This window comes from Erpetoichthys calabaricus, chromosome 10, assembly GCF_900747795.2.
Source record: "Erpetoichthys calabaricus chromosome 10, fErpCal1.3, whole genome shotgun sequence".
NCBI classification, from domain to species: domain Eukaryota; kingdom Metazoa; phylum Chordata; class Cladistia; order Polypteriformes; family Polypteridae; genus Erpetoichthys; species Erpetoichthys calabaricus.
The window spans coordinates 14,471,190-14,497,943 of NC_041403.2; the positions used below are offsets into that span (position 1 = coordinate 14,471,190).

Below are 26,754 nucleotides of genomic sequence, written 5' to 3' on the forward strand. Positions count from 1 at the left end.
CAGTGGAGCCACAGAGGCAAAGTCTAACGAGGCAAAGCAAATGAAACAAAATGTGAAAATCGATAGAATCAGAAGGCTGCCTGGCACAGCCGACGCATCCCTAAATTATTCAAACAGACGGCAGCTTGTGTTTGTTATGTGGACATCTGCTTGGCGTTGAAGCTTCACAGAGGCAGGGCATGATTAGGGGTGCCAGAGCCCTAATCATGCCATGCCCACCTTGCCATGCCCACCGTGTTGTGCCTGAGGACGTTTACTGGCCCTCCCGGTCTGCCCTTTACAGCTCCTGCCACCTCGGCTGCTTGTCAGGTTCGATTTAATAAACTTTATTGATCGTAAAACGCCGACAAGATACACACAAGACACACAGGAGAAATCAATCAATAGATAGATAGATAGATAGATAGATAGATAGATAGATAGATAGATAGATAGATAGATGAAAGGCACTATATGATAGATAGATAGACAGATTAAAGGCACTACATGATAGATAGATAGATAGATAGATAGATAGATAGATAGATAGATAGATAGATAGATAGATAGATAGATGAAAGGCACTATATGACAGATATATAGACAGATAGATGAAAGGCACTATATGACAGATAGATAGGTAGATAGATAGATAGATAGATAGATAGATAGATAGATAGATAGATAGATAGATAGATAGATAGATAGATGAAAGGCACTTGATAGATAGATAGATAGATAGATAGATAGATAGATAGATAGATAGATAGATAGATAGATAGATAGATAGATAGATGAAAGGCACTTGATAGATAGATAGATAGATAGATAGATAGATAGATAGATAGATAGATAGATAGATAGATAGATAGATAGATAGATGAAAGGCACTATATGATAGATAGATAGATAGATGAAAGGCACTATATGATAGATAGATAGGTGAAAGGCACTATTTGATAGATAGATAAATGAAAGGCACTATATGATAGATAGATAGATAGATAGATAGATAGATAGATAGATAGATAGATAGATAGATAGATAGATAGATGAAAGGCACTATATGATAGATAGATAGATAGATGAAAGACACTATATGACAGATAGATAGATAGATGAAAGACACTAATAGATAGATAGATAGATAGATAGATAGATAGATAGATAGATAGATAGATAGATAGATAGATAGATAGATGAAAGGCACTATATGATAGATAGATAGATAGATAGATAGATAGATAGATAGATAGATAGATAGATAGATAGATAGATAGATAGATTAAAGGCACTATATGATAGATAGATAGATGACAGGCACTATATGATAGATAGATGAAAGGCACTATATGATAGATAGATAGATGAAAGGCACTATATGATAGATAGATGAAAGGCACTATATGATAGATAGATAGATGAAAGGCACTATATGATAGATAGATAGATAGATAGATAGATAGATAGATAGATAGATAGATAGATAGATAGATAGATAGATAGATGAAAGGCACTATATGATAGATAGATAGATAGATAGATAGATAGATAGATAGATAGATAGATAGATAGATAGATGAAAGGCACTATATGATAGATAGATAGGTGAAAGGCACTATTTGATAGATAGATAAATGAAAGGCACTATATGATAGATAGATAGATAGATAGATAGATAGATAGATAGATAGATAGATAGATGAAAGGCACTATATGATAGATAGATAGACAGATGAAAGGCACTATATGATAGATAGATAGGTGAATGGCACTATTTGATAGATAGATAAATGAAAGGCACTATATGATAGATAGATAGATAGATAGATAGATAGATAGATAGATAGATAGATAGATAGATAGATGAAAGGCACTATATGATAGATAGATAGATAGATGAAAGGCACTATATGATAGATAGATAGATCCATCCATCCATCCATCCATTTTCCATCCCACTGAATCCGAACACAGGGTCACGGGGGTCTGCTAGAGCCAATCCCAGGCAACGCAGGGCACAAGGCAGGAACCAATCCCGGGCAGGGTGCCAACCCACCGCAGAGATAGATAGATAAGGAAATAAAAAATAAAGGAATAGGAGGCAGCAGCGAGAGGAGCAAAGGCCCCTCTGTTTTATTTGAAGATTCTTTTTGTCACCAGAGTGATGTGGTGGCACAGAGTTTACGGCTGCTGCTGCCCCCTGCATCTTCTCTCCTGGTGTCAGCCTGGTTGATGTCTGTGTGGGCTTTGCATGTTCTGTCCGAGTCTCAGTGGGCTTCCTAGACATTAAGGTGATTTGCCCATCTGTGTGGGCCCTGTGATTACATGTGGGCGCAGAAGACCCTGCCGTGCGCTCGCCTCTCATCCCGGGTTGGTCTCCGTGGGATTGACATTCTTATGCTATGTTGCCTTTTTTTTTTTTTTTTTTTTTTGTGCCTTATTTTTCTATCAAGTTGATTTATTTATTTTTTAATTTTGCTTTGCTTTTCCTGACAGGCCGACAGTCATGTCCACCAGAGAAGTTCAACTGTGGGGGTCCCAGCAATAAATGCATCTCACTGTCATGGCGCTGCGACGGGGAGACAGACTGTGAGAACAGCACTGACGAGGCCGGGTGTGTGACAGGTAGGTGACATTCGCCGGTGACCTTCTGTCACATATGTTTGCTCATGTAGCCACTCGGTCATTCAGAATGTCCTAGAAGTTCAGAGTGGAGCAGGTTGACTTGCCACCCATTTGATTTGATATAGCGCCTTACATTGTGAACACTGTGGCCTGGCACTTGACAGGCATGTTGGCCTTGTCTCCCTATTCCTGTTCTTCATGCCCTAGAAATATAAGTGATAGTGAGGAGCACGGGGGGCTGAGTGGTGCAGGTTGGTCAGCCAACTTTGTGATTTGATATAGCGCCTTGCATTGTGAACACTGTGGCCTGGCACTTCACAGGTAGGCTGGCATTGTCTCCATATTCCTATTCTTCATGCCCAGGTGAGGTGAATAATAGTGAGGATGTGGGAGAGTGAGGGGTGCAGGTTGACTGGCCACCTTTGTGATTTAATGTAGCGCCTTACATAAAGATCTGTGATAATGAGGGTCACCAAGGGAGTCAGGCTGCAGACTGGCCCGCCATCTTCGTGATTTAATATAGCGCCTTACGTTATGAACACTGTGCTGTGACACTTTACAGGTAGGCTGGCTGGTTTCTGTATTCTTGATCTGTATGTCCTACAAAGTATGAGTGACAGTGAGGAGCGCATGGGGGCTGAGTGGAGCAGGTTGACTGACAAGCTTCATGATTTTTATATAGCGCCTTACACAAAGAGGGTCACCTAGGGTATCAGGCTGGAGACTGGTCAGCCATCTTTGTGGTTTTATATAGCGCCTTACGTAATGAACACTGTGCTCTGGCACTTTACAGGTATGCTGGCCTTGAGACGAAAGATCGCCGGGCGTCCTTCATAAAGAGTCGGGGGTATCCCCATGTCCCGTCTAAATTGCCCACCATGACCTGGTCATTCTGCCACCCCCAATCATCCCCCTGTCTCTAATTGGCTAACTGTCCTTCAGATGAGACATAAAACCAAGCATCCTGACTCTGTGTGTGTCATAAAAGGTCCCTGGGCATCCCTCATATAGAGCAGAGTGTACCCCAATGTCCCGGCTAAATGGCATATCATTGGCCCCCTAATCATGCCCTGCCTCTGATTGGCTTCAGATGAGACATAAAACCGAGGGTCCTGACTCTCTGTGTGTCATAAAATATACCTGAGCATCTTTCGTAAAGAGCAGGGGGTATCTCGATGTCCTGGCTAAATTGCCCACCATGGCCTGGTCATTCTGGCCCCCCTAATCATCCCCGTCTCTAATTGGCTAACTGCCTCTCACCCCTTCACCACCTAACAGCTCATGTGGCTGCTGTCGCATCATCCAGGTGGGTGATGGATGACTTTGCCCCCCGCTCACTGTGTAAATGAAAAGAATTATTATTATTATTATTATTATTTCCCCCTGTAAACCTGGTAGCTCGATCAAGATGGTGAGTGCCAGTGATTATTGTGATTACTGCAGTGGTGACAAAGTCATGGATGGCACAAATCATCAGTTCACAAACTGGGAGACCCTCACTCCTCACTCTCTCTGGCTGTCACACACACACACAATGGGGAATCCAATAATTCCCAGAATCGGCCAATAGCAGGAGAGCAGGGTGGAGCTATCGGTGATCTCCTGCCGGTCATTGCGCCCAGCGGCTCTGTGCCAGCTTCATCGAGATGCGTATTTCTGATTTTTATTCCACAATCGTGCGACTTTGATGATTTTGTTTTCTTTTTAGTTTCCATATTTCTGTTCTTCGTGCCCTAAGAAGGTAAGTGATAGTGAGGAGCACATGGGGGGGGGGGGGGGGGCTGCAGTCTGGTCGTCCATCTTTGTGATTTTATATAGCGCCTTACGTTATGAACACGGTGCTGTGGCACTTCACGGCTCTGCTGGCCTTGCTTCATTATTTCTGTTCGTTGTGCCCTGCAAAGATAAGTGATAGTGAGGTGCACACGGGGGGGGGCTGCGTGTTGCAGACGGATGGGCCATCTTTGTGATTTTATATAGCGCCTTACATAAGGAACACTGAGCGGAGGCACTTTACAGAAACAGTGCAGTCATTTTTGACGTTTCTGTAGTCCACGCTTTGCCTTAGCAGGACTGGTGACAGTGAAAGTCACACAGGGACTCAGGCTGAAGTGGCAGGGTTGTGATTTTATATAGCGCCTTACATAAGGAACACTGAGCAGAGGCACTTTACAGAAACAGTGCAATCATTTTTGACGTTTCTGTAGTCCACACTTTGCCTTAGCAGGACTGGTGACAGTCACAGTCACACAGGGACGCAGGCTGAAGTGGCAGGGTTATAATTTTATATAGCGCCTTTTGCACGCTGCGTCAGGACACTTTAGTGGCACTCTGTCATTGTTTTTGCTTTCGACTCAGAACTAGAAGATGGCCAGGCTAAAGGATGAAGGTGGTGCCCAGGCGTAGGGGTCTGGTGGGCCCGCCGGCCCTCTGCGGTTGCCCCTCACCTAATGTTCCTAACTGAAGCCTTGTGATGACTTTTTATTTCCTCTGTTGTCGTTCCGTCGTCTTCTTGGTGCTCCTCCAGGGACCGTGAGCAGCCGATCTGAGCACCTCGCTAAGCCGTCCAGCCGGTAGGAAAGCTGAGTAGTGTGTACAGAAGGTGCAGGGGGCTTAATCAGTGCCAGCTTATGACCCTCGCTTACTGGGAATTCCTTGTTTGTGGGGAGCGATTGCAAGCTCCTGCGCCCATCATGAATTTGAATGCAGCAGGTTGCCTCGTTGATCAATGTGGCCCCCCAGAAATCAAACGGGACCACCAACCTGTCATTGCTGCTGTGTGATTGGCCCCTCAGAATAATTTTTTTCTACTGTGCGCCGCTGCCAATTGGGGGTCGGGTTACACTTTAGTAGACACAGATAAGCGAATCCATAGCGAGATTTGACTGTAAATAAGCCAAATAAATGTTATATTTATAGAGACACCGCCATGAGGGTAACCTTAGTGCGACTAACAGTGAGTGGGGGGCTTGCCAGGTGAGATGAGTCCAACTGCAGACCTCTGCAGCACCACGATTCATTGGCTCCGCTGGACAGCCAATTGTATTGCAGGTTTTTGTCACATGGTTTACTTGACTCCTCCCCCATGCCCAATCATAACCACAGTGTGGCCAGCTGTCATCACAGACACATGTGATATAAAGTGACCACCTCCTCAACGGTGTGGTCCTCTGAGGGGCTGAAGCGGGTGATGGGCATTAGAGACAGAGTGGCACAGAGGGCACCTTTAATGCAGGAATGCAATCTGGAGCGCCACACACTTGTAGAAATTAGAAACCTTCCTGAAAATGTGAGGATAGGATGGGCAAAAAAATGGCAGATGTGTCCATTTAAAGATCAATCTCCCACCCAGTATAGTCACGTAGGGGTCTCGAAGCTTTCTGAATCCTCTGTATGGCACCTTTCTCAGGTCGTGGCATCACCCTTCTGTTATGATAGACTTTGGTGCCTGTTGGGACACTGGCGGGGTGCATCGCTGCCCGCCCCCCGCCTTGTGATTTACTCGTGCAGCTTAGTTCATTTAACAAAAGGGGTCCTCGGGTGGGAGGAAAAAAATCAAAGGCTCCTACGACTATAAAGCAGACTCTGAAAACAAACGCAGCAGAAAATCTCTAAAGGGCCGTAAATCGCGACGAGAGAAATCGGGCGGCCTGAAGTGCAGCAGAGCGTCGCTAAATTTCAAGATCCATCAAGCCCCCCTCCTGCACCCCCTTAACTGCTGGCCCGCGCTTGGCCGCCATTCAGACCTTTGAAGTGTGCGGGTTAAGTGAGCTGTCAGTGGCGCCTGACGTTTTTTCCTCTTTCTCCCCTCAAGCTTTTCTGATTTACTGATTGATAAAAAATGGAATGGGGGGCCGGAGGGGCACGTCATCTTCTGAGGAGGCTGGACTGACCAATACTAGATGTCATATTGGGCCTCCTCCGTGTGTCGTCCATGTGGACGCCTTTCTTTTCACAGTAGTCAGTTGGCCAGTGAAGTGGAGACCACCGCTACAGAACTGGTGTTAGTTATGGTCAGCATGGCAGCCGCCCTTTAGTCGCGCAATGAAGGAAGTCAGCTATGGTGCCGTGCCACGTCTGGGGCCTTTCTGCCATTACACTGAGTGACATTTCAGTTGTTTTTTGCCATTTTGGCCCACCTAGTGCTGTCTTCTGAAGTTAAGCCACCCCACTTGTCGATGGTGTCGAGGTGCATAAAGTTGGTGACCTGCTGTTATGAAAACAAGTCCCAGGCGTGGCAGGTCAGGAACTTCACGAGCTGTGTCCAGCAGGGGGCGCTCACTCCCTGGGAATGAGTTCTTTCGTAACTGCGGCATGTTACGTAACCTGAATCTTCAGTATATCGATATGACATAAAAAGCGATACCCCTGCCTAGAGATACGGCGGTAAGAAATCACGTGGCTCCGTGTAATGTCGGCGTACACTTCTGATCAGACGAATGAAGTCAGTGACAAGACCCGGTCCAGGAGTGGGGGTCCCGAGGCGTGGAGTCTATCGGTGTCGTCGGTGCAGTGGAAGGCATTTTCAGGAACAGGTGGCATTGTCTCCCTTCCGTTCATTGGCTTCAAAGGTGTGCCAGGGCTTTATACCATTTACCCCCTTTAGGCGAACATCCAATTCGAAACAAAGCAACGGTGCTTAACCGTTCACAGATAGAAGCAGCACCTCACAGTCTGACTGCACGCTGGCCATCTTGTCCCCATCCGTCTGCTTGCCAGGCAGATCTACGTGGTGAACCCCCCTCTCTGTGTCAGAAAAAAGACGATTTTATAAAACAGATTTCCACGGAGCGCAGTGACATCTCAAACTTATACTTACACTCGCCTGCCCAGATAAAGCCTCACCCCAGGCAGCCACCTCCCCAACGTCCACAGACAGGCTTTGGCCTGTACGCGCCTAAAATGGGGCCCTGGCTTTTAAAATTCAAAATATATGGGGTGATTCGAAAAGATTCAACCGATTTCAAAAATGATTTATTTCACCTGTAAGTCGTGACAGAACAATGCAGTGAATTGTGAAAGGTTTAGGTGAGCCCAACGTTTATGATGTCATTTGACCCGTGCTCAATATGGCCTCCTGCAGCTGCACGGACAACATCAGCACGACAGTCGGATTCATCCCCAACTCAGTTGAGCGTGTTGGCTGTCACCGTACTCACGGCTCTTTCAGTGCGATTTCGGAGATCATCCGCTGTGTTGTTGGGAGTGGTGGCACAGAAACAGGTGACGGCTCGCTGGCATATTGCCGACGAAAATCACGTGGCACGGTTATGATGCATTCACTCTTATTGTACCGGAGAACACAAAATGCTTTCTGCTCAGGGGTCAGGGAGCCATCTTCTGGTGACGGTCAGAAACTCCATGACCCCCCTCCTTCGATTGGTATGTGATTGGTTCCTTGGCACCTCATGGTTGTGAAAATACGGCACTTTGAAATTGGATGAATCTTTTTGAATCACCTTTTACTTCTTCTTCTTCTTTTGACTACTCCCGTTAGCGGTCACTACAGTGGATCATCTTCTTCCATCTCTTCCTGTCCTAATCATCTTGTTCTGTTACACCCATCACCTGGAGCACCTCAGGGAACTGTCCTGTCTCCCTTCCTGTTCACCCCTCCACACCACAGACTTGCAGCACAACACCAGTACTTGACATCTACAGAAACTCCGGAGACTCCTCCATCATAGGCTGCATTGATAATGGAGATGAGTCAGAGTACAGGAGGCTTGTGGGGGACAACAACCTGCAAGTCAGCATCAGCAACTCTAAAGATCTGGTGGTGGACATCCGGCGTGACAAAGAACCTCTGAGACCTGTTAACGTCCACGGTGGTGCAGAGCTACAAGTACCAGAAAACTGGACTGGTCTGACAACACAACAAGGACCAGAGCAGACTGGACCTCCTGAGGAGACTCTCAAGTCTGCTGATGTGTGCAGCAAACTGCTGGAAATGTTCTACCAGTCCACAAGTAGACAGCATGGTGGTCTACGCTGTGGTCTTCTAGGGAAGTAACTTGAGCTCAAAAGAAGCACAACATCTGAGCAAACTTATCAGGAAAAAGCCTCCTCCATCACAGGGCCAACCCTGGGCACACTGGACACTGAGGGCAAAACTGGATGCCATCATGAAAATCCCGGTCCAGGAGGCGCTCTCTCTCTCTCTCACTTTTAGCCACAGGCTCACTCCACCACGGGGGATTAAGAAGGCACCTCTGGGGGTCTTTTCTGCCCTCTGCTGTTTGGCAATTCAATGCTTCCTCCTGTTAATAATAATAATTCTTTGCATTTATATAGCGCTTTTCTCACTACTCAAAGCGCTCAGAAAATTCCAGGTTAAGGGCCTTCCTGGCTCAAGGGCCCAGCAGAGCAGAGTCCCTATTGGCATTTACGGGATTCGAACCGGCAACCTTCCGCTTGCTAGTGCAGATCCCTAGCCTCAGAGCCACCACTCCACCTATGATGTACTCGTTAAGTTTATTTATTGATTTATTGATTGTTTCATTGGCCGTATTATTTGCCCGGTGTTCTCGTTTTTTTATGTTCCTGCTGCTGTATGCGTCTTAATTTCCCCTCGAGATTCATAAAGTTTATCCAATCCAATCAAATAAAGAAAACCGCAGGAGACACAGCAGCGGAAAGATGAGTGCAGCGACAGAAGAGGCCCTCGGACAAGTCAACTGTGCGGCTCTCCAGGGGAGAATATTGACGGCGACTGACATGGAATTGCTGTGCGCTGCTGCAGGAATTTTTTTTATTTTACAAATCGAGGAATTTTTCAGCCCCCCTTCTTGTGTGTGTGTGTATATATATATACAGGTGCTGGTCATAAAATTAGAATATCATGACAAAGTTGATTTATTTCAGTAATTCCATTCAAAAAGTGAAACTTGTATATTAGATTCATTCATTACACACAGACTGATGTTGATGATTATAACTGACAACTAATGAAAGTCCCAAATTCAGTATCTCGGAAAATTAGAATATCAATTAAGACCAATGCAAAAAAATGATATTTACAAATGTTGGCCAACTGAAAGGTATGAACATGAAAAGTATGAGCATGTACAGCACTCAATATTTAGTTGGGGCTCCTTTGGCCTGGATTACTGCAGCAATGCGGCGTGGCATGGAGTCGATCAGTCTGTGGCACTGCTCAGGTGTTATGAGAGCCCATGTTGCTCTGATAGTGGCCTTCAGCTCTTCTGAATTGTTGGGTCTGGCATATTGCATCTTCCTCTTCACAATACCCCATAGATTTTCTATGGGGTTAAGGTCAGGCGAGTTTGCTGGCCAATCAAGAACAGGGATACCATGGTCCTTAAACCAGGTACTGGTAGCTTTGGCACTGTGTGCAGGTGCCAGGTCCTGTTGGAAAATGAAATCTGCATCTCCATAAAAATCGTCAGCAGCAGGAAGCATGAAGTGCTCTAAAACTTCCTGGTAGACGGCTGCGTTGACCTTGGACCTCAGAAAACACAATGGACCAACACCAGCAGATGACATGGCACCCCAAACCATCACTGACTGTGAAAACTTTACACTGGACCTCACGCAACGTGGATTCTGTGCCTCTCCTCTCTTCCTCCAGGCGGGTAAGAGTGCAGATGACACCAGAATAGGAGGGAGAGCAGATAATGGAGAACAATGGAGAACCTGCTAAACCGTTATGGGGGGGACTGGGACAGCAGACAGGCTTGGGGAGATGAAATGTAATGTCAGTAAATGTAACGTGTAGAAATGTGAGGTTTGAATACACAATGGGAGGTCTGGACATCGAGAGACCACCTTATGAGAAGGAGTTAGGAGTCGCAGTGGACTCAAGCGTCGGTGTTCAGAAGCCATTAAGAAGGTATGGCCTGCTGGGGGCGCACGGCTCCCCAGACCTGACACAGACAGATGCAGGACACGAGCGTTGTATTTTTCCGTGGGAAACGCTTTCCCTCGTTTCCCACCTCCTCAGCACAGTACAGCAGGCACAATAAGCAGCAGCAAAGCACACCTGTTCTTCTGTCTCTCCTTCTCTCTGTCCTCCTGCTAAGTGTCGTCTCCCTTCTTCCGCAGTAGTGACATGCAGCTCCTTTTAATGTACTTCAGCTGTCCTGAACGCTTGACCCAGGAACACTTCCAGGTAAGGCTGGAGCCCCACAGAGTAGGGCTCTCCAGTCCTCACAGCAATCCCTGGTGGCACCCATGGAACCTAACAGGGCTAAGCTGACAAACTCCAAGTCCCATGATGCCCTGTGGGAATCCATGGGGCTGCCATCCAATGCCCTGTGCATGCTGTCTCCCCCTGTCCAACATGAGGGGCCAAACTCACAAAGGCTAACAGCATGTCAGGTTATATAGCGCCTTGATGTGTGGAGTACAAGTCCAAGGAGGTTCTGCTCAAGCTTTATAACACACTGGTGAGGCCTCATCTGGAGTCCTGTGTGCAGTTTTGGTCTACAAAAAGGACATAGCAGCACTAGAAAAGGTCCAGAGAAGAGGGGCTGGGCTGATTCAGGGGCTACAGGGGGTGAGTGATGAGGAAAGATGAAAAGAGCTGAGCCTTTAAGAGGAGGAGACCTGAGTGAAGTGTTTAAAATTATGAAGTGAATTAGTCCAGTGGATCGAGACGGTGACTTTAAAATGAGTTCATCGAGAACACGGGGACACAGTTGGAAACTTGTGAAGGGGAAATTTCATTAGGAAGGTTTTCTTTACATGGAGAGCCATAGAAATATGGAATAAGCGACCACGTAGTGTGGTGGACAGGAGGACTTTAGGGACTTTCAGAACTCGACATGATGTTATTTTAGCAGATTTAAGTGGATAGGAATGGTGAGCTTTGTTGGGATGAATGTCCCGTCCTCGTCCCGACTGTCCTAATGCTCCAATGCTAACTCACGTTTACGTTTCTGTGAGTTTGTGGTCTTGCTGTGCAGGCCACAAGCCTGCTCAGAGTTTCAGGACAAGGCTAACTTTATGGTACGTCTGGTGGTCTCATGCGGAGTATTCAGGTTTGGTTCCTGGGTAAGTTAGGCCTTCATGGAGAGTGACACACACCATAAAGAGAGCCTGGTGCTGTGCAAATGAGGCCCTCCTGACCTTAGCCCAGTGCCAGAGAAGGCCGAGAGAAGGGCGACGGTCACTCTGAGAGAATTCCTGAGCAGAGACACAGGCAGAACGAAGGAGTGGAGCGTGGCACGGCTAAGCCTTGTGACTGTGCACTAAGTGGCGCTGGCGTGCTCTGCCCATCTGTATTCCTGTGACGGCCATCACTGCTGTGGTTGTGACACATTTTGTTTTGATGTCTGCTGCCCAGGCTGCCCCCTGCCTGACCCCGCAGGACTCCTTCTCATTCTAATGCCTCCATCATGGCAATGACATGTTAATTCTGCCTCTATTGATCTCCGCTGTGTGAAGTGAAGCAATCGAGCGTCAGCCTGCACCGCGGCTGTTTTATGAAAACAAATGCGTTAAAATGAAAGAGCGGTGGCCACCACTGTACGGCATATCAATGATCCTGCCTCGTCATCTTGACAACTCTCACCGGGCTGCACCTTGGACTCCTGCTTGTGATGAGCTGATAAACCTCAGGGTCTGAACGGGGACTGAAGAGGAGCTGGCAGGGGTCCACCGACGTGAAGTGTCACAGACTCGGATCTGTGCTACTCGGCCACACAGTCATTCATTTATTGGAGTTACGGACCCCTCTGGGAGAAATGGTGTCCAAAGTGAAGTGGTGAGCAGAAAACGGCAAAAAATGAACAGACGCAAAAGGGGGGCGAAGATAAAAGTATGTCCTTAGTTAGACTTGGAGTCAGAGAGGGCTGTCAAAGTCACATTATGAGGCCCAAGTCCTCGTGTATCCTCCTTTTAGATAGACAGATAGATAGATGAAAGGCACTATATAATAGATAGATAGATAAGGCACAATATGATAGATAGATAGATAGATAGATAGATAGATAGATAGATAGATAGATAGATAGATAGATAGATAGATAGATAGATGAAAGGGACAATATAATAGATAGATAGATAGATAGATAAGGCACTATATAATTGATAGATAGTGTAAAAGGCGCTATATAGCGCCCGACCCGGCACAGACTCAGGCAGAGGCACGTACTTAAATAAAAGACTTTTTATTTCTCTTCAGCCGTGGGGCACGCCTTCCCCGTGTCCCACAGGCCCAACACAGTCCCAAAAGCACTTCAATATATAGCACAACAAACCACACTTCTTCTCTCCCACCACTCCACCACAAGCTTCGTCCTCCTTCCTCCCAACTCTGGCTCTCTGAGTGGTGGTGGCTGGCCCTTTTTTATACCCCACCCGGAAGCGTTCCAGGTGCTTGATTACCTGGCCCTAATTGACCTTCCGGGTGGGGCTGACGAGTCGACCAGCTGGGCTGGAAAGTCCATGCAGCTCCCCCTGGCGGCCATCCAAGCCCCCAACCAGGCTGTGGAGGACTCCATCTCCCATGGAGCCTTGCGCCCGGTTGGGGAATCATCGTCCACCAGGGAGGCTGCCACCAAGCGTCCCGGGGGAGGTATTGAGCTGCCCATGGTGGCTCCCCTGGAACAGATGCAGCAGGGGCGTCCCTGCCGGGCATGGGACCCGGCTGTCCTTCACAATAGATAGATAGATAGATAGATAGATAGATAGATAGATAGATAGATAGATAGATAGATAGATAGATAGATAGATGAAAGGCACTATATAATAGATAGATAGATAGATAGATAGATAGATAGATAGATAGATAGATAGATAGATAGATAGATAGATAGATAGATAGATAGATAGATGTGAAAGGCACTATATAATAGATAGATAGATAGATAGATGAAAGGCACTATATAATAGATAGATGAAAGGCAAAATATAGATAGATAGATAGATAAATAGATAGATAGATAGATGAAAGGCACTATATAATAGATAGATAGATGAAAGGCACTATATAATAGATAGATAGATAGATAGATGAAAGGCACTATATAATAGATAGATAGATAGATAGATAGATAGATGAAAGGCACTATATAATAGATAGATAGATGAAAGGCAAAATATAGATAGATAGATAGATGAAAGGCACTATATAATAGATAGATAGATAGATGAAAGGCACTATATAATAGATAGATAGATAGATGAAAGGCAAAATATAGATAGATAGATGAAAGGCACTATATAATAGATAGATAGATAGATGAAAGGCACTATATAATAGATAGATATGCGTGTGTGTGTGTATCTGTGTGTGTGTCTGCATGTGAAAGTTTGTGTTTGTGTGTGTGTGTGTATCTGTGTGTATCCATGTGTGTGTGTGCGTATCTGTGTGTGTGTGTTCACGTGCACTCGCTCTTGGACAGGATTCGCCTTCTTCCCCCCCTCCATCCCACATGAGATCCTGTAATGAAGAAGTGGGGTCTGCAGAACAGATCATCGGGTGGAAGAGAATTGCTCCTTAGTGCGTCTTGGACTTTGGATTGGATGGCTTTGAGGATACCCCCTAAAAGCTTCATTTGGTGTCCCGATGCTCGGGTAGGCGTCTGGACTTTGGCAAACACGAGGCCAACAATGGCTGTGCCGTGAGCTCGTGTATTTGCGTCTCTTCTACAGGTCATCAATCACGTCGCCGCTGACACCCCCGTTGCTACCCCTTTAGTCCCAAACTGTTGTTAAGCTGATGTTAAATGTCAAGAATGTTGTGAAGAATGGGAGAAGGCCAGCGCCCCCCCCCCCCCCATCACACACTGCCCCCCCATCCTACCCAACAAGAATGCTGGGGTTGTCTTTTCGGTTCCCCTTGTGGTCCTCTAGGCTCGTCTTCCCATGGGATCAAGTGCTACCATGCTGCTTATCGAAAAGGGTGGTGGGCACTGGGGGGCACAGCAGGCCTCTAAATCCATGAGGTACATGTGATCCTGCAGCGCCCCCTGTCATTCCTGTGCCACCCTCACAGTTTTGAGTTCAGTGTAGGGGAGGTGAGTCTGAGGTGTTTGCCACTGCTGGTCCTATGTATCGTTTCTATTTTGTGTTTTTCTTTTGTTTTATTGTCTCGTTGTGACATCTTCACAGTTTTTAACTGTGTTGTTTATGGCAGGGCACTCATTACAGGGCATCTGTTTGGTTGGCACCACTACATGTGGCGTTGTGAAGCAAATGCAATAAAAGACATCCCTCCATTTTAAGATCCTGCTTATTCACAGCCACCCACATCAGAGCAACTTCAGCTTGGGACAAATTACCAACGTGTTCCATTTTGGTTTGGAATTCTGTATGGACATTGTCATGTCGTTTTTTTTTTCCTCTTATTAATATGCATTTTTGATGTTATCTCCTTGTGTGTTTTTTCCAGACGTCATTCCAGCACCATTTTGTAGTGGAATTTCCTGGCAGCCATTGCCGTTGCCATTTTGGGTTGAGTCGGGATGTGCTATGATTTAGGCCTCAAAACTTCAAAAAAAACATTTTAAACCTAAACATTGAATAAAGGTCTAAGGCCTTAACACACAGAAAAAAGGCCTAAACGCCTCAAAATGACGTAAACCATAAGCACTCAGAAACGCCTCAAGGCCTAAACACCTCATAAAAGGGCCCAAGGTCTAAATGCTTAAAAAAGGGGCCTGACACCTAAACACCTCAAGATGACATAAGCCATGAGCACTCAAAAAAGTCCCAGGAACTAAAGACCTCAAAATGGCCTCAGGCCTAAACATCACTCCAAAATGGCTTATGGCCTGGAGTCTTAGAAGATGCCTGAAGACCTCATAATGCCTTACGGTCTAAACAGTTTAAAAAAAAAGACCTAAATACCACAACCTGGCCTCAGGCCTAAAGAATCAAAGATGGCTTAAGGCCTAAAGACCTCAAAATGACCTCAGACCTAAACCCTCAAAAAGGGCCCAAGATCTAAACACTTAAAAAAAGAGTATAAGACCTAAATACTTCAAATTGACGTAAGCCATACGTACTCCAAAAGGTCCTAAGACCTAAACACCTCAAAACGGCCTCAGGCCTAAACATCACTCTAAAAATGGCTTGTGGCGTGAAGTCTTAGAAAATGCCTGAAGACTGCAAAATGATCTAAGTAAGGTGTAAACACTTTAAAAAAATGACCTAAACACTTAAAAAAGGGCTTAAGGCCTAAACACCTGAAAACGACCTCAGACTTTAACCCTCAAAAAAGGACCTAAGAATTAAATACCTCAAAATGGCCTCAGGTCTTAAACATCACTAATAAATGGCTTAAAGCCTAAAGACTCAAAATGACTTAAGGTCTGAATGCTTTAAAAGGGCCCAAGGCCTATAGACCACAAAATTACCTCGGACCTAAACCTCCAAATAGGGCCCGAGCTCTAAGCACTTAAAAAAGAGTATAAGGCCTGTACACTTCAAATTGACGTAAGCCATAAGCACTCAAAAAAGGTCACAAGACCTAAACACCTTAAAATGGCCTCGGGCCTAAACATCACTCTAAAATGGCTTATGGCCTGGAGTCTTAGAAAATGCCTGGAGACCTCATAATGCCTTTAGGTCTAAACACTGTAAGAAAAACACCTAAACACCACAACATGGCCTCGGGCCTAAACACTTAAAAAGGGCCCAAGGCATAAACACTGAATAAAGAGTCTAGTCCTAAACACCTCAAAATGGCTTGAGGCCTAAAGAATCAAAGATGGCTTAAGGCCTAAAGATCTCAAAATGACATCAGACCTAAACCCCCAAAAAGGGCCCAAGGTCTAAACACTTAAAAAAAGAGTATAAGGCCTAAACACTTCAAACTGACATAAGACATAACCACTCAAAAAAGTCCTAAGACCTAAACACTTCAAAACGGCCTCAGGCCTAAAGAATCAAAGATGGCTTAAGGCCTAAAGATCACTAAATTACCTCAGACCTAAACCTCCAAAAATGGCCCCAGCTCTAAACACTTAAAAAAAAAAGTATAAGGCTTAAACACTTCAAACTGACGTAAGCCATACGCACTCCAAAAGGTCCTAAGACCTAAACACCTTAAAATGGCCTCAGGCCTAAACATCACTCTAATAAAGGGCTATGGCCTGAAGTGTTAGAAAATGTCTGAAGCCCGAAGACCTCAAAATGCCTTAAAGTCTAAATACCTCAAAATGACCCAAGGCATAAACATTCTAAAAATGGCTTCAGGCCTAATGAATCAAAAATGACTCAAGACCTCAAAATGACATCAGGTGTAAACCCTCAAAAAGGGCCCAAGGTCTAAACACTTAAAAAAGGGTGTAATACTTCAAATTGACGTCAGCCATAACCACTTCAAAAGGTCCTAAGACCTAAATGCCTCAAAATGGCCTCAGGCCTAAATACTTAAAAAAGGCTTAAGGCCTAAACACCTGAAAACGACCCCAGACTTAAACCTTCAAAAAAGCACCTAAGGTCTAAACACACTTAAAAAGGGGGTCTAAGGCCTAGACCCTTCAAAATGGCCAAAGCCAAAAAGGGGGGATTGGGGAAACTGCCAAAACCCTGGCTTCGATCAATAAGACGTTTATTATGTGGCCTCCTTAGTGCTACATTTTTTCTCTGAAACTCACGTAAAAAGCATTGCATTTTTGTAGCGGTACTACATAATAACCTGAGAGAATAAAACTAACAGATAATATATAATTACATAATAAATGAAGAGAGCAGCATTATAGAAACAACAGAAAGTAATAAATGATAATGTAATAAGAAAACAAAGAAAATAAAACTGAATGCTTCAAACGTGAGGAGCCCTGGCCTAACCAGAACACCCATTTTAAGGCGGGTAGTTTGGTTTTGTTTATCCATGTACGGCCTGCAGAGGGCGCCAATGAATCGATTTTGCATTTCCTCGTCCCAAATGCATTTTTGATTGACTGAGTCGATTTGACGCAGAGTTCAGTGTTTCAAGCTGCCGCTTATATCCTAAATTTTCACTCAGATCAAATTTTGGTGTCATTTAATTGTGTGAGTTTCCCGAGAAGCGGACCACCTCCGAGTCGCCTTTTATTCCAACCACCGTTTTCTTGTATCTTTTCAGATGCCAAGCCCTGCCCCTCCGGCGAGTTCCAGTGCCGCAACAAGAAGTGCATCGCCACCATCTTCGTGTGTGACGGAGACGATGACTGCGGAGACAGCAGCGATGAGGAACGCTGCTCGCTGCCCACCTGTGCCCCCCACGAGTTCCAGTGCAACAATTCGGTATGCATCCCGGAGCTGTGGAGCTGCGACGGAGACCCCGACTGTGCCGACAAGTCCGACGAGTCCATCGAGCGCTGCGGTCACAAAACTGAGCCGGCCAGGCCCAGCTGCGCCTCCAGCGAGTTCCAGTGTGCCAATGGGGAGTGTGTCCACCTCAACTGGAAGTGTGACGGGGAGCCCGACTGCAAGGACAAGTCCGACGAGAGCAGCTGCCGTGAGTGCCGATGACATTTACTCATATAGGACATCAGGCTGGTGTTTGCAAAGATGCGGCGGGCGATTCTGCTGAATGTCAGCCTGTGGAGTGTGAGTGTGAGTGTGAATTTCTGCTCGGCTGTGCTGGATGTAGGCAGAGGAGACCCCCGCAGCACCTTGACTGCCGAGTCTTTGGGCCCTAATGGTGTTTGGATCACTGTGGTGCTGCGCAGAACTGGATACAGTCGAATGCTTTGAGTACCAACATGTACAACGCCATGTAAGGTGGTCTTTATGCCACTAAATGTGTGGGAGGCTGTGAATCACAATGGATGGCACAGCTCGGCACAGTTTCACATTTCCAAAGCATCGCAAGCTCGCCACATTCTGACAGCCGTTTTAACGTGTTGCCTGACCCGTTGGCAGGTGCAGCTGTGGCGGGCCGCCCAGATCTTTTCATTCCATCGTGGTACGGCAAACACAAGACATGGAAGAGTCGAGTGTGCCTTCTGGTTGTGTAGCCCAGAACATCCGCTCTCCTTCTGTCCTCGTGGACACCTTGTGTGCGCTCTACTCCTGGGCTGAGCGTTCATTGCTCGACAACTCACACACACACGCACACACACACGGGAGCCGGCGTTACGACTGAGGACCAAGTCAAGCCTGTCTGGGGGGCTCCTGTCACAGAGTCGTGGGGTATGACGCACTACGTGACTGGGAATTCAGTAAAGTGATATACAGACGACCCCCGAAATTCACAGGGGTTACGTTCCTATAGTACCCGCGAATTGTGAAAAACCACGAATGTTGGATGTGGTTAAGAAAATACCAATGAATGCCTACTTTTATAGTTTAAACCCTAAATATGCCCCCAAAACACTTTAATTTCAAACTCAGCTTAATATATCCATCCATCCATTTTCCAACCCACTGAATCCAAACACAGGGTCACGGGGGTCTGCTGGAGCCAATCCCAGCCAACACAGGGCACAAGGCAGGAACCAATCCCGGGCAGGGTGCCAACCCATCACGGGACACACACAAACACACCCACACACCAAGCACAATTTAGAATCGCCAATCCACCTAACTGGCATGTCTTTGGACTGTGGGAGGAAACCCAAACAGACACGGGGAGAACATGCAAACTCCACGCAGGGAGGACCCGGGAAGCGAACCCAGGTCTCCCAACTGCGAGGCAGCAGCGCTACCCACTGCGCCACCGTGCCTCCCCAGCTTAATACATTACCCTAAAAATAAAGAACGTAAAGTTAAACCCGTCTACTGTACTGTACTGCTATGTCTCCCGCAGTGCTAGAATGTAAAACACCGATGTTACCGCTACATGTACTGGAATTCATGCAAGCGCGTTTCCTTTGGTATAAGTTGGGTAAATAAGTAATAATTTAATTTAATAAAAATACAGTAAAATGTACGGGTACTCACCAATGAATGATATTGATTGAAGATGATGATGATGATGATAATGAATTAGCTGTGCAGTACAATGCAGAGGATTTACAGCTTCCTGCAGTCGGTGATCCACAATGCCAAGGCAGACTCCATCCTGACGATATTCTTATTTCTTACGGTCGTTATCTTTTTGGCACTATCACAGAAACTTACAGATACGGTACTCCTGATCGCTGCTTCATTCTTCTTTATGTAGCGTGCGGTGCTTTTGTTGATGCCATAGTGGCGCGCTACTGCAGCATAACGTTTTAGTTCCCAGAGCAAATCCAGTAGTTCAGCCTTCTCCTGGAGTGTCTTAAACTTCTTCTGTTGCTTAGGCTCATTGCCAGAAGCCTTAGAAGGTGCAGGGTGTTTGGGTGACATCTTAGGGCTTTAAGAAGAACAAAACGAAAAACACGAAACACTGGAGACAGCTACACACAGTAAACTGTTATGATAAACCAATGCTGGGCTGCATCTGCCGGAGATGTGTCACAGGGCAGCAGCCAATCAGCAGCAAGGAGAAATGAATAACGCTCTCGGATTGGCTACTTTCACCATCACAAGCCGCCTTGTCCTCTACAGTTGCTTTGTGTTCTCTCTACAGTACAGTATTGCCACAAATAAAGCCATCAAAAAAGAGTGGAGGATATTTTTGGTTTATTATTACTTAGGTTCTAAGGAAAAATCCGCAAACGACTGAGGCTGCAAACTCTGAACTGCGACTTCATGGGGGGTCTACTATATAAGTAAAGGCAACACCTGAAAAGTCATGAAATGTGACGCCGGCATTGGTGGTCAGTCATCAATAATAATAATAATTTATTTAATTTATAGGCGCCTTTCAAAGGACACACTGCAGAACACATTAATAACATCAGTCACGATATAAAATTGCCATATTTTTTGCTCCATAAGACACACTTTTTTTTTTTTTACCTAAAAGATACAAAAAACACAAATCAGTGCAAACGTCTCTTTGAATAGTTCTGGTCTCACCATGTTGTCACGTAGGCACAATAGAGAGAGGCAGAGAGAGGGGCACACGCTGACACAGCGCATTGTCACACCACATAGAAAATAAAGGCCTTGTGCTCCGTGGTGACTCTCTCTGGGAGGGGGGGGGGGTGGTCTGTGGACCTCGCTGGGTGTCTTCTCTGTGCTGTGGATGAGAAATTGAGACACTGCTGTTAGCCACAGTGCCCCCTCTTGTCCCGGAGTCGTATTACATACGTGTAGCGGTCCGGCGCCACTAAGATTCACATCGTCGATAAGGTGGTGATTTATTTATTTTTTTGGTGAAGATTACAGGGATGCACCCAAAATCACACACACCCCCTCACAGAGACAAGGAAGCAACCGGTAATAAGACAACAATTAAAGAATTAATTAAACGATATTAAATGAAATACAGTTATATGAAAAAGTTTGGGACTCCCTCTTAATGCTTTGGATTTTTGTTTCTCATTGGCTGAACTTCCTTTTAATATCTGACATGCCTTATGGACACAGCAGGATTTCAGCAGTGACATTAAGTTTATTGGATTAACAGAAAATATGCAATATGCATCATAACAAAATTAGACAGGTGCATAAATGTGGGCACCCCAACAGAGATATGACATCAATTCTTAGTTGAGCCTCCTTTTGTAAATCTAACAGCCTCTAGACGCTGTCCTCCTATAGCCTCTGATGAGTGTCTGATTCTGGATGGAGATATTGTTGACCATTCTTCATACAAAATCTCTCCAGTTCAGTTCAATTTGATGGACAGCCTGCTTCAAATCATCCCATAGATTTTCGATGATATTCAAGTCAGGGGACTGTGACGGCCATTCCAGAACATTGTACTTCTCCCTCTGCATGAATGCCTCTGCAGATTTCCAACTGTGTTTTGGGTCATTGTCTTGTTGGAATATCCAACCCCTGCGTAACTTGAACTTTGTAACTGATGCTTGAACATTATCCTGAAGAATTTGTTGATATTGGGTTGAATTCATGTGACCCTCGACTTTAACAAGGGCCCCAGTCCCTGAACTGGCCACACAGCCCACCCCACAGCATGATGGAACCTCCACCAAATTTGCAAGTAGGTAGCAGGTGTTTTTCTTGGAATGCGGTGTTCTTCTTCTGCCATGCAAAGTGCTTTTTGTTATGACCAGATAACTCAATTTTTGTCTCATCAGTCCAAAGCACTTTGTTCCAAATTGAATCTGACTTGTCTAAATGAGCATTGGCATACAACAAGCGACTCTGTTTGTGGCGTGAGTGCAGAAAGGGCTTCTTTCTCATCACCCTGCCATACAGATGCGCTGAATTGTAGAACGATGCACAGATACACCATCTGCAGCAAGATGTTCTTGCAGGTCTTTGGAGGTGATCTGTGGTTGTCTGTCACCATTCTCACAATCCTGCACATATGCAGCTCCTGTATTTTTCTTGGCCTGCCAGACCTGCTGGGTTTAACAGCAACTGTGCCTGTGGCCTTCCATTTCCTGATTCCATTCCTTACAGTTACAGAAACTGACAGTTTAAACCTCTGAGATGGCTTTTTGTAGCCTTCCCCTAAACCAGGAGACTCAACAATCTTTGTTTTCAGATCTTTGGAGAGTTGCTTTGAGGATCCCATGCTGTCACTCTTCAGAGGAGAGTCAAAGGGAAGGAAGCACAACTTGCAGCTGACCACCTTAAATCCCTTTATATCTCATGATGGACACACCGGGCTATGAAGTTCAAGGCCTAACGAGCTCATCCAACCATTTTGGTGTTGTAAGTAATCAGCATTGAGCAGTGACAGGCATTCAAATCAGCACAATGACAAGGGGACCCACATTTGTGCACAGCCAGTTTTTCATATTTGGTTTAATTTCATTCAACTAAATACTGCGTCACTAAAAATCTGTGTTCAGAAAACACCGCAGTACTCAGATGTTCCTAGGAAATGAAAGACATACCACTGTTATCTTTATTGTCGAAAGGAGAGTCAATTATTATGCAGGCTGAGAGGGGCTCCCAAACTTTTTCATATGTCTGTAAATGTGTGTCACGAGTACAGAGAGCCCACCGCGTGTTTTTAAAAATAAACATAACCTGACACGAGGTGTGACGGCCAGCGGGGGTGTAGCACAGAACTCTGGGCCTTCATCATAAGCAGCGTCTGTTGCTGTGGCACAAATGCAGTGACATTAGGGGTCATGGAGTGTAAGGGTCTACCATTGGGGTCACTGCATTGTCCGAGGTTGTGGATTTCCCAAAAGAAAATAACAAAGTTTGTTTGCTGGTTTTGAATTCTTAGGTGTTCATTTTGGTTTTTGATGTTAGATTATGAGATTGCCGCTACATATCTCGATCCTTCGGATTGGGGTATCAGGTTGGTTTTCGGCTCCCATTTATCTACTGGTCCTTTCATTTTGTTTGGGGATGGAGTCCTGACAAAGTGCGAATTGCACACACACACGGGTTTGTATCACCTGACAGATAACACATCTGCTTTTCTCTTTCTGTTTATGCTTTTCTGTGTTGTGGCTGCAGCGGTTCTCACCTGCCGACCCGACCAGTTCCAATGTGGCGACGGATCGTGTGTTCATGGGAGCAAGCAGTGCGACAAAGTGCACGACTGTCCAGACTACAGCGACGAAGCGGGATGTGTCAACGGTAAGTTGAGGGGACGCCACCGTCACAATCACAGAAGGGCTTATAACGCTTTTCTCAAATTGCATTTCACAGCAGTATACCGGATATCGGCGCAGAATTTAAAAATACCGTTAAAAAGTGCAAAAAAGGAATGACGATGAAGAACAGTTACGTGAAGTGTATTGTATAGTAGTAAAAGCAAACTAACAATTAATACAAGTCAAACCTTTGGAAATTTTGCATGTGTCATACACCCATCCATCCATCCATTATCCTAACTACAGGGTCACGGGGGTCTGCTGGAGCCAATCCCAGCCAACACAGGACGCAAGGCAGGAAACAAACACCGAGCAGGGCACCAGCCCACCACAGATGTGTCATACAGTCGAACCAAAAGATAACTCGGGCTACGTGGCGTTTAAGGAATTTCATTAGGAAGGTGCCGTCGTAATGTCATATAGTCTATGAATGACAATGTGAGAGCATATCAGTGCTGGCCTACCCTCGCCGAAGGCAGACGTGTAATACGTCTGGAGACCACCGGGAGTGGATTGTGCTTAAAAGTGGGTGAGAACAATTAGACGGATCCCAAGCTGTCTCGTCATGCAGTGGGTGTGACAACGTGCTGTACCCGTGTTTTACCCCCCCAGTTTTCTATCACATTCCTGGTTGGGATAAATGGCCCCAGTTTGAGATGGCCTCAGTGTGTCTTGCTGCAAAGTGGCTTCTGGGCCAGTCTCTGTCTCCAGCATTAGGCAGCTTTGAGAATGTTACGTGAACGACGAATGCCGGCTCTGCTGTGACTGAACATTTCGGCGTATAAAATGTAATTTCCTCTCGCGCTCCACTTGCCTCATAGAGTCATTACTGTCATGTGCAGATCTTGGCTTGTGTTCATTTGATTGACCTCCCTTTACTTTCTCTGTGTTTCTTTGTATGTTTCAGCAACCCGGTGTGACGGCCCAATGAAGTTCTCCTGCAAAAGCGGCGAATGCATCGACAGCAGCCGAGTGTGCGACTCCCAGAAGGACTGCCGGGACTGGTCTGACGAGCCCATCAAAGAGTGCCGTAAGATTCGGATCTGTTGATTCTGATGCTCCACTTCTCTGTGTTAGTCGCCGGCGCTTTGATTTAGGTGGTGGTCTTCTGCTCGCGATGAGGTGTAGGGGTGATCGGGATAATCAACAAAAAAAAAAAAAGAAAGCAAGGATCATAACCAGGGAATCAGAGAAGCTGTCATCGAATCTGAAATGTAAACCAAGAAACACTGCCGAGAGTTCTGTACCAGGAAGCCTTCTACTACGAGTTTCAATAGACAGATAGATAGATAGATAGATAGATAGATAGATAGATAGATAGATAGATAGATAGATAGATAGATAGATAGATAGATAGATAGATAGATAGAAAGCTGTGTGTATTGCTGTGCTTTATTATTGTACTGTGCTGAGGAGGTGGGAAGCGTTTCCCACAAATAATATGACTTGTGTGCTGTGCAGGACCTTGTGGGTCGGCGTCTGTCCGTGTTGAGTTTGCGGAGCTGGTGCACCCCCTGCAGCCACAAAGGGAAAACCACAGATTATATATTGGCATTTGACGGCATCAGTGGACGAGTGGTAAACGTGAATGACGCGTTTGTCACAGGTGCTGTGTGTGCTCTCTGTTGTTCAGCTACAAGTTTCGATGGGAAGGTTTTTTTGAAATTTTAGGTGCAGTCTTGGATGGAGATGAGACATCAGCGCTGACCTTTTATCTCGTCCCACCCAAGACGTCATACACTGCACATGCCAGTAATGCTTCAACAAAATGCTCCAATATGGCAGTGCCCGTGAGAAACACACACACACACAATTACCAGCCAGTTTATTAGCTGCACTCTGCTAGTACCCGTTTGGACCCCCTTTTGCCTTCAGAACTGCCATAATCCTTCGTGACGTCAACTCAACAAGGTGTTGGAAACATTCCTCAGGGATTTTGCTCCACATTGACGTGACAGCATTTGTCAGCTGCACATCCATGATGCGAATCTCCTGTTCCACCAAATCCCAAAGGTGCTCTGCTGGATTGAGATCTGGGGACTGTGGAGGTCATTTGAGTCCCACCTTCTGAATGTCACAGCAGAACTCGAGACTCATCAGACCAGGTGACGTTTTTTCCAATCTTCTGTTGTCCAATGTTGGTGAGCCCTTTGTGTGAATTGTAGCCTCAGTTGCTTGTTCTTAGCTGACTGGAGTGTCACCTGGTGGGGTCTCCTGCTGCTGTAGCCCACCTGCTTCAAGGCTCGACGTGTTGTGTGTTCAGATCTGCTCTTCTGCACACCTCAGGTGTAACGCGTGCTTATTTGAGTTCCTGTTGCCTTTCTAGCAGTCGGGCCATTCTCCTCTGACCTCTGGCATCAACAGAGAACTGCCGCTCACTGAGGTTTTCCTTTTTTCTGCCCATTCTCTGTACCCCCTAGAGATGGCTGTGTGTGAAAATGCCAGCAGGTCAGCAGTTTGAGCAACACTTTGTGCAGCCCGTCTGGCACCAACAGCCATGTCACATTCAGAGTCACTTCAGTCCCCTTTCTTTGCCATTCTGATGCTCGGTTTGAACTTCAGCAGGTGGTCTTGACGAGGTCTACATATGGAAATGCACTGAGTTGCTGCTCTGTGATTGGCTGATTAGAGATTAGCATTAACAAGCAGTTGAATAGGCTGTATCCAGCAGGGGGCGCTGGCTCCCTTGTTGGATTAAGTTCTTTTGTAATTGCGGCGTGTTACATAACCCGAATCTATATAGATATAATGTAAAAAGGTGATACCCCCTGCCTTAGTGATACGGCGATACGAAATCACATAGGAGAAGTAACTTAGCTTTCTTTAATGATGGCTTACGCGGCATAACAGACGAAGGAAGCCAATGGCAAGAACCCAGTTCAGGAATGGGGGCCTGATGTATAGAGTCTGCCATTTTAATCGCTGCATTGGAAGGATTTTCAGGATCGGATGACGTTCTCTCCCATTCGTCCGTCGTCTTCAATGGTGTGCCGGGCAATGTTCCAAGGCTTTATACTCTTCTTTCATGTGCAGGCCATCATGCCATTCCAAACAAGGCAAAGAGGATACAGTTTCATGCGGACTTTGACACACAGAAATAGTATACAGTGGTCCTCAGTCTGACTGGCCATTTCCCAGTTGTCTATTGGTGTTGTCTTCTAATGCTTGCCTAGCAGTTCAATATGGTGAACCCCTGTGCTAAATCCGTCTCTGTGTCAACTGTGCATGTGAGTAGAAAAAGGCAGATTTATAAGATACTAGTTGATTACTCAGTGGCTTCGCTCACCGAGTGCAAGGGAAAAAAGTAAAATGTAGTCTATAAGTTATTAAACAGTAAAACATTAACATTTAAGAAGTAAAGATACATTGAGCACTACTGGAGTGGTTTTGGGTAAACTACATTTTAAAGGCGCTACAACACAACAGGTAAGTAGCAGATCCCTTGTGAAAGGCGCTATACGACCACTGTGGTATAGAAATGACATTTTCTATGTGATCGTCCAAATTTCTGCCTGACAACAAAAGCAACCTTGAATGTTGTGGGGTTTAAGTGACCCGAACTGACCTTAAGGGACAGTAAGTAGTCATGCAAGGTAATTTACAAACAGAGTACTGCTCCGATGGCGCC

At 45.7% G+C, this 26,754-nt stretch overlaps 1 protein-coding gene across 1 annotated transcript in view; it reads left to right on the forward strand.

Annotated features, from left to right (window-relative positions):
• lrp8 (low density lipoprotein receptor-related protein 8, apolipoprotein e receptor) overlaps positions 1–26,754 on the forward strand; it is a 485,237-nt gene that overhangs the window by 373,176 nt on the left and 85,307 nt on the right. Inside the window, exons 4-7 of the mRNA XM_051932703.1 lie at positions 2,479–2,607; positions 17,648–18,022; positions 22,987–23,109; positions 24,034–24,156. Coding sequence (XP_051788663.1) covers positions 2,479–2,607; positions 17,648–18,022; positions 22,987–23,109; positions 24,034–24,156 — 750 coding nt within the window. The remainder of the gene's footprint in view (positions 1–2,478; positions 2,608–17,647; positions 18,023–22,986; positions 23,110–24,033; positions 24,157–26,754) is intronic.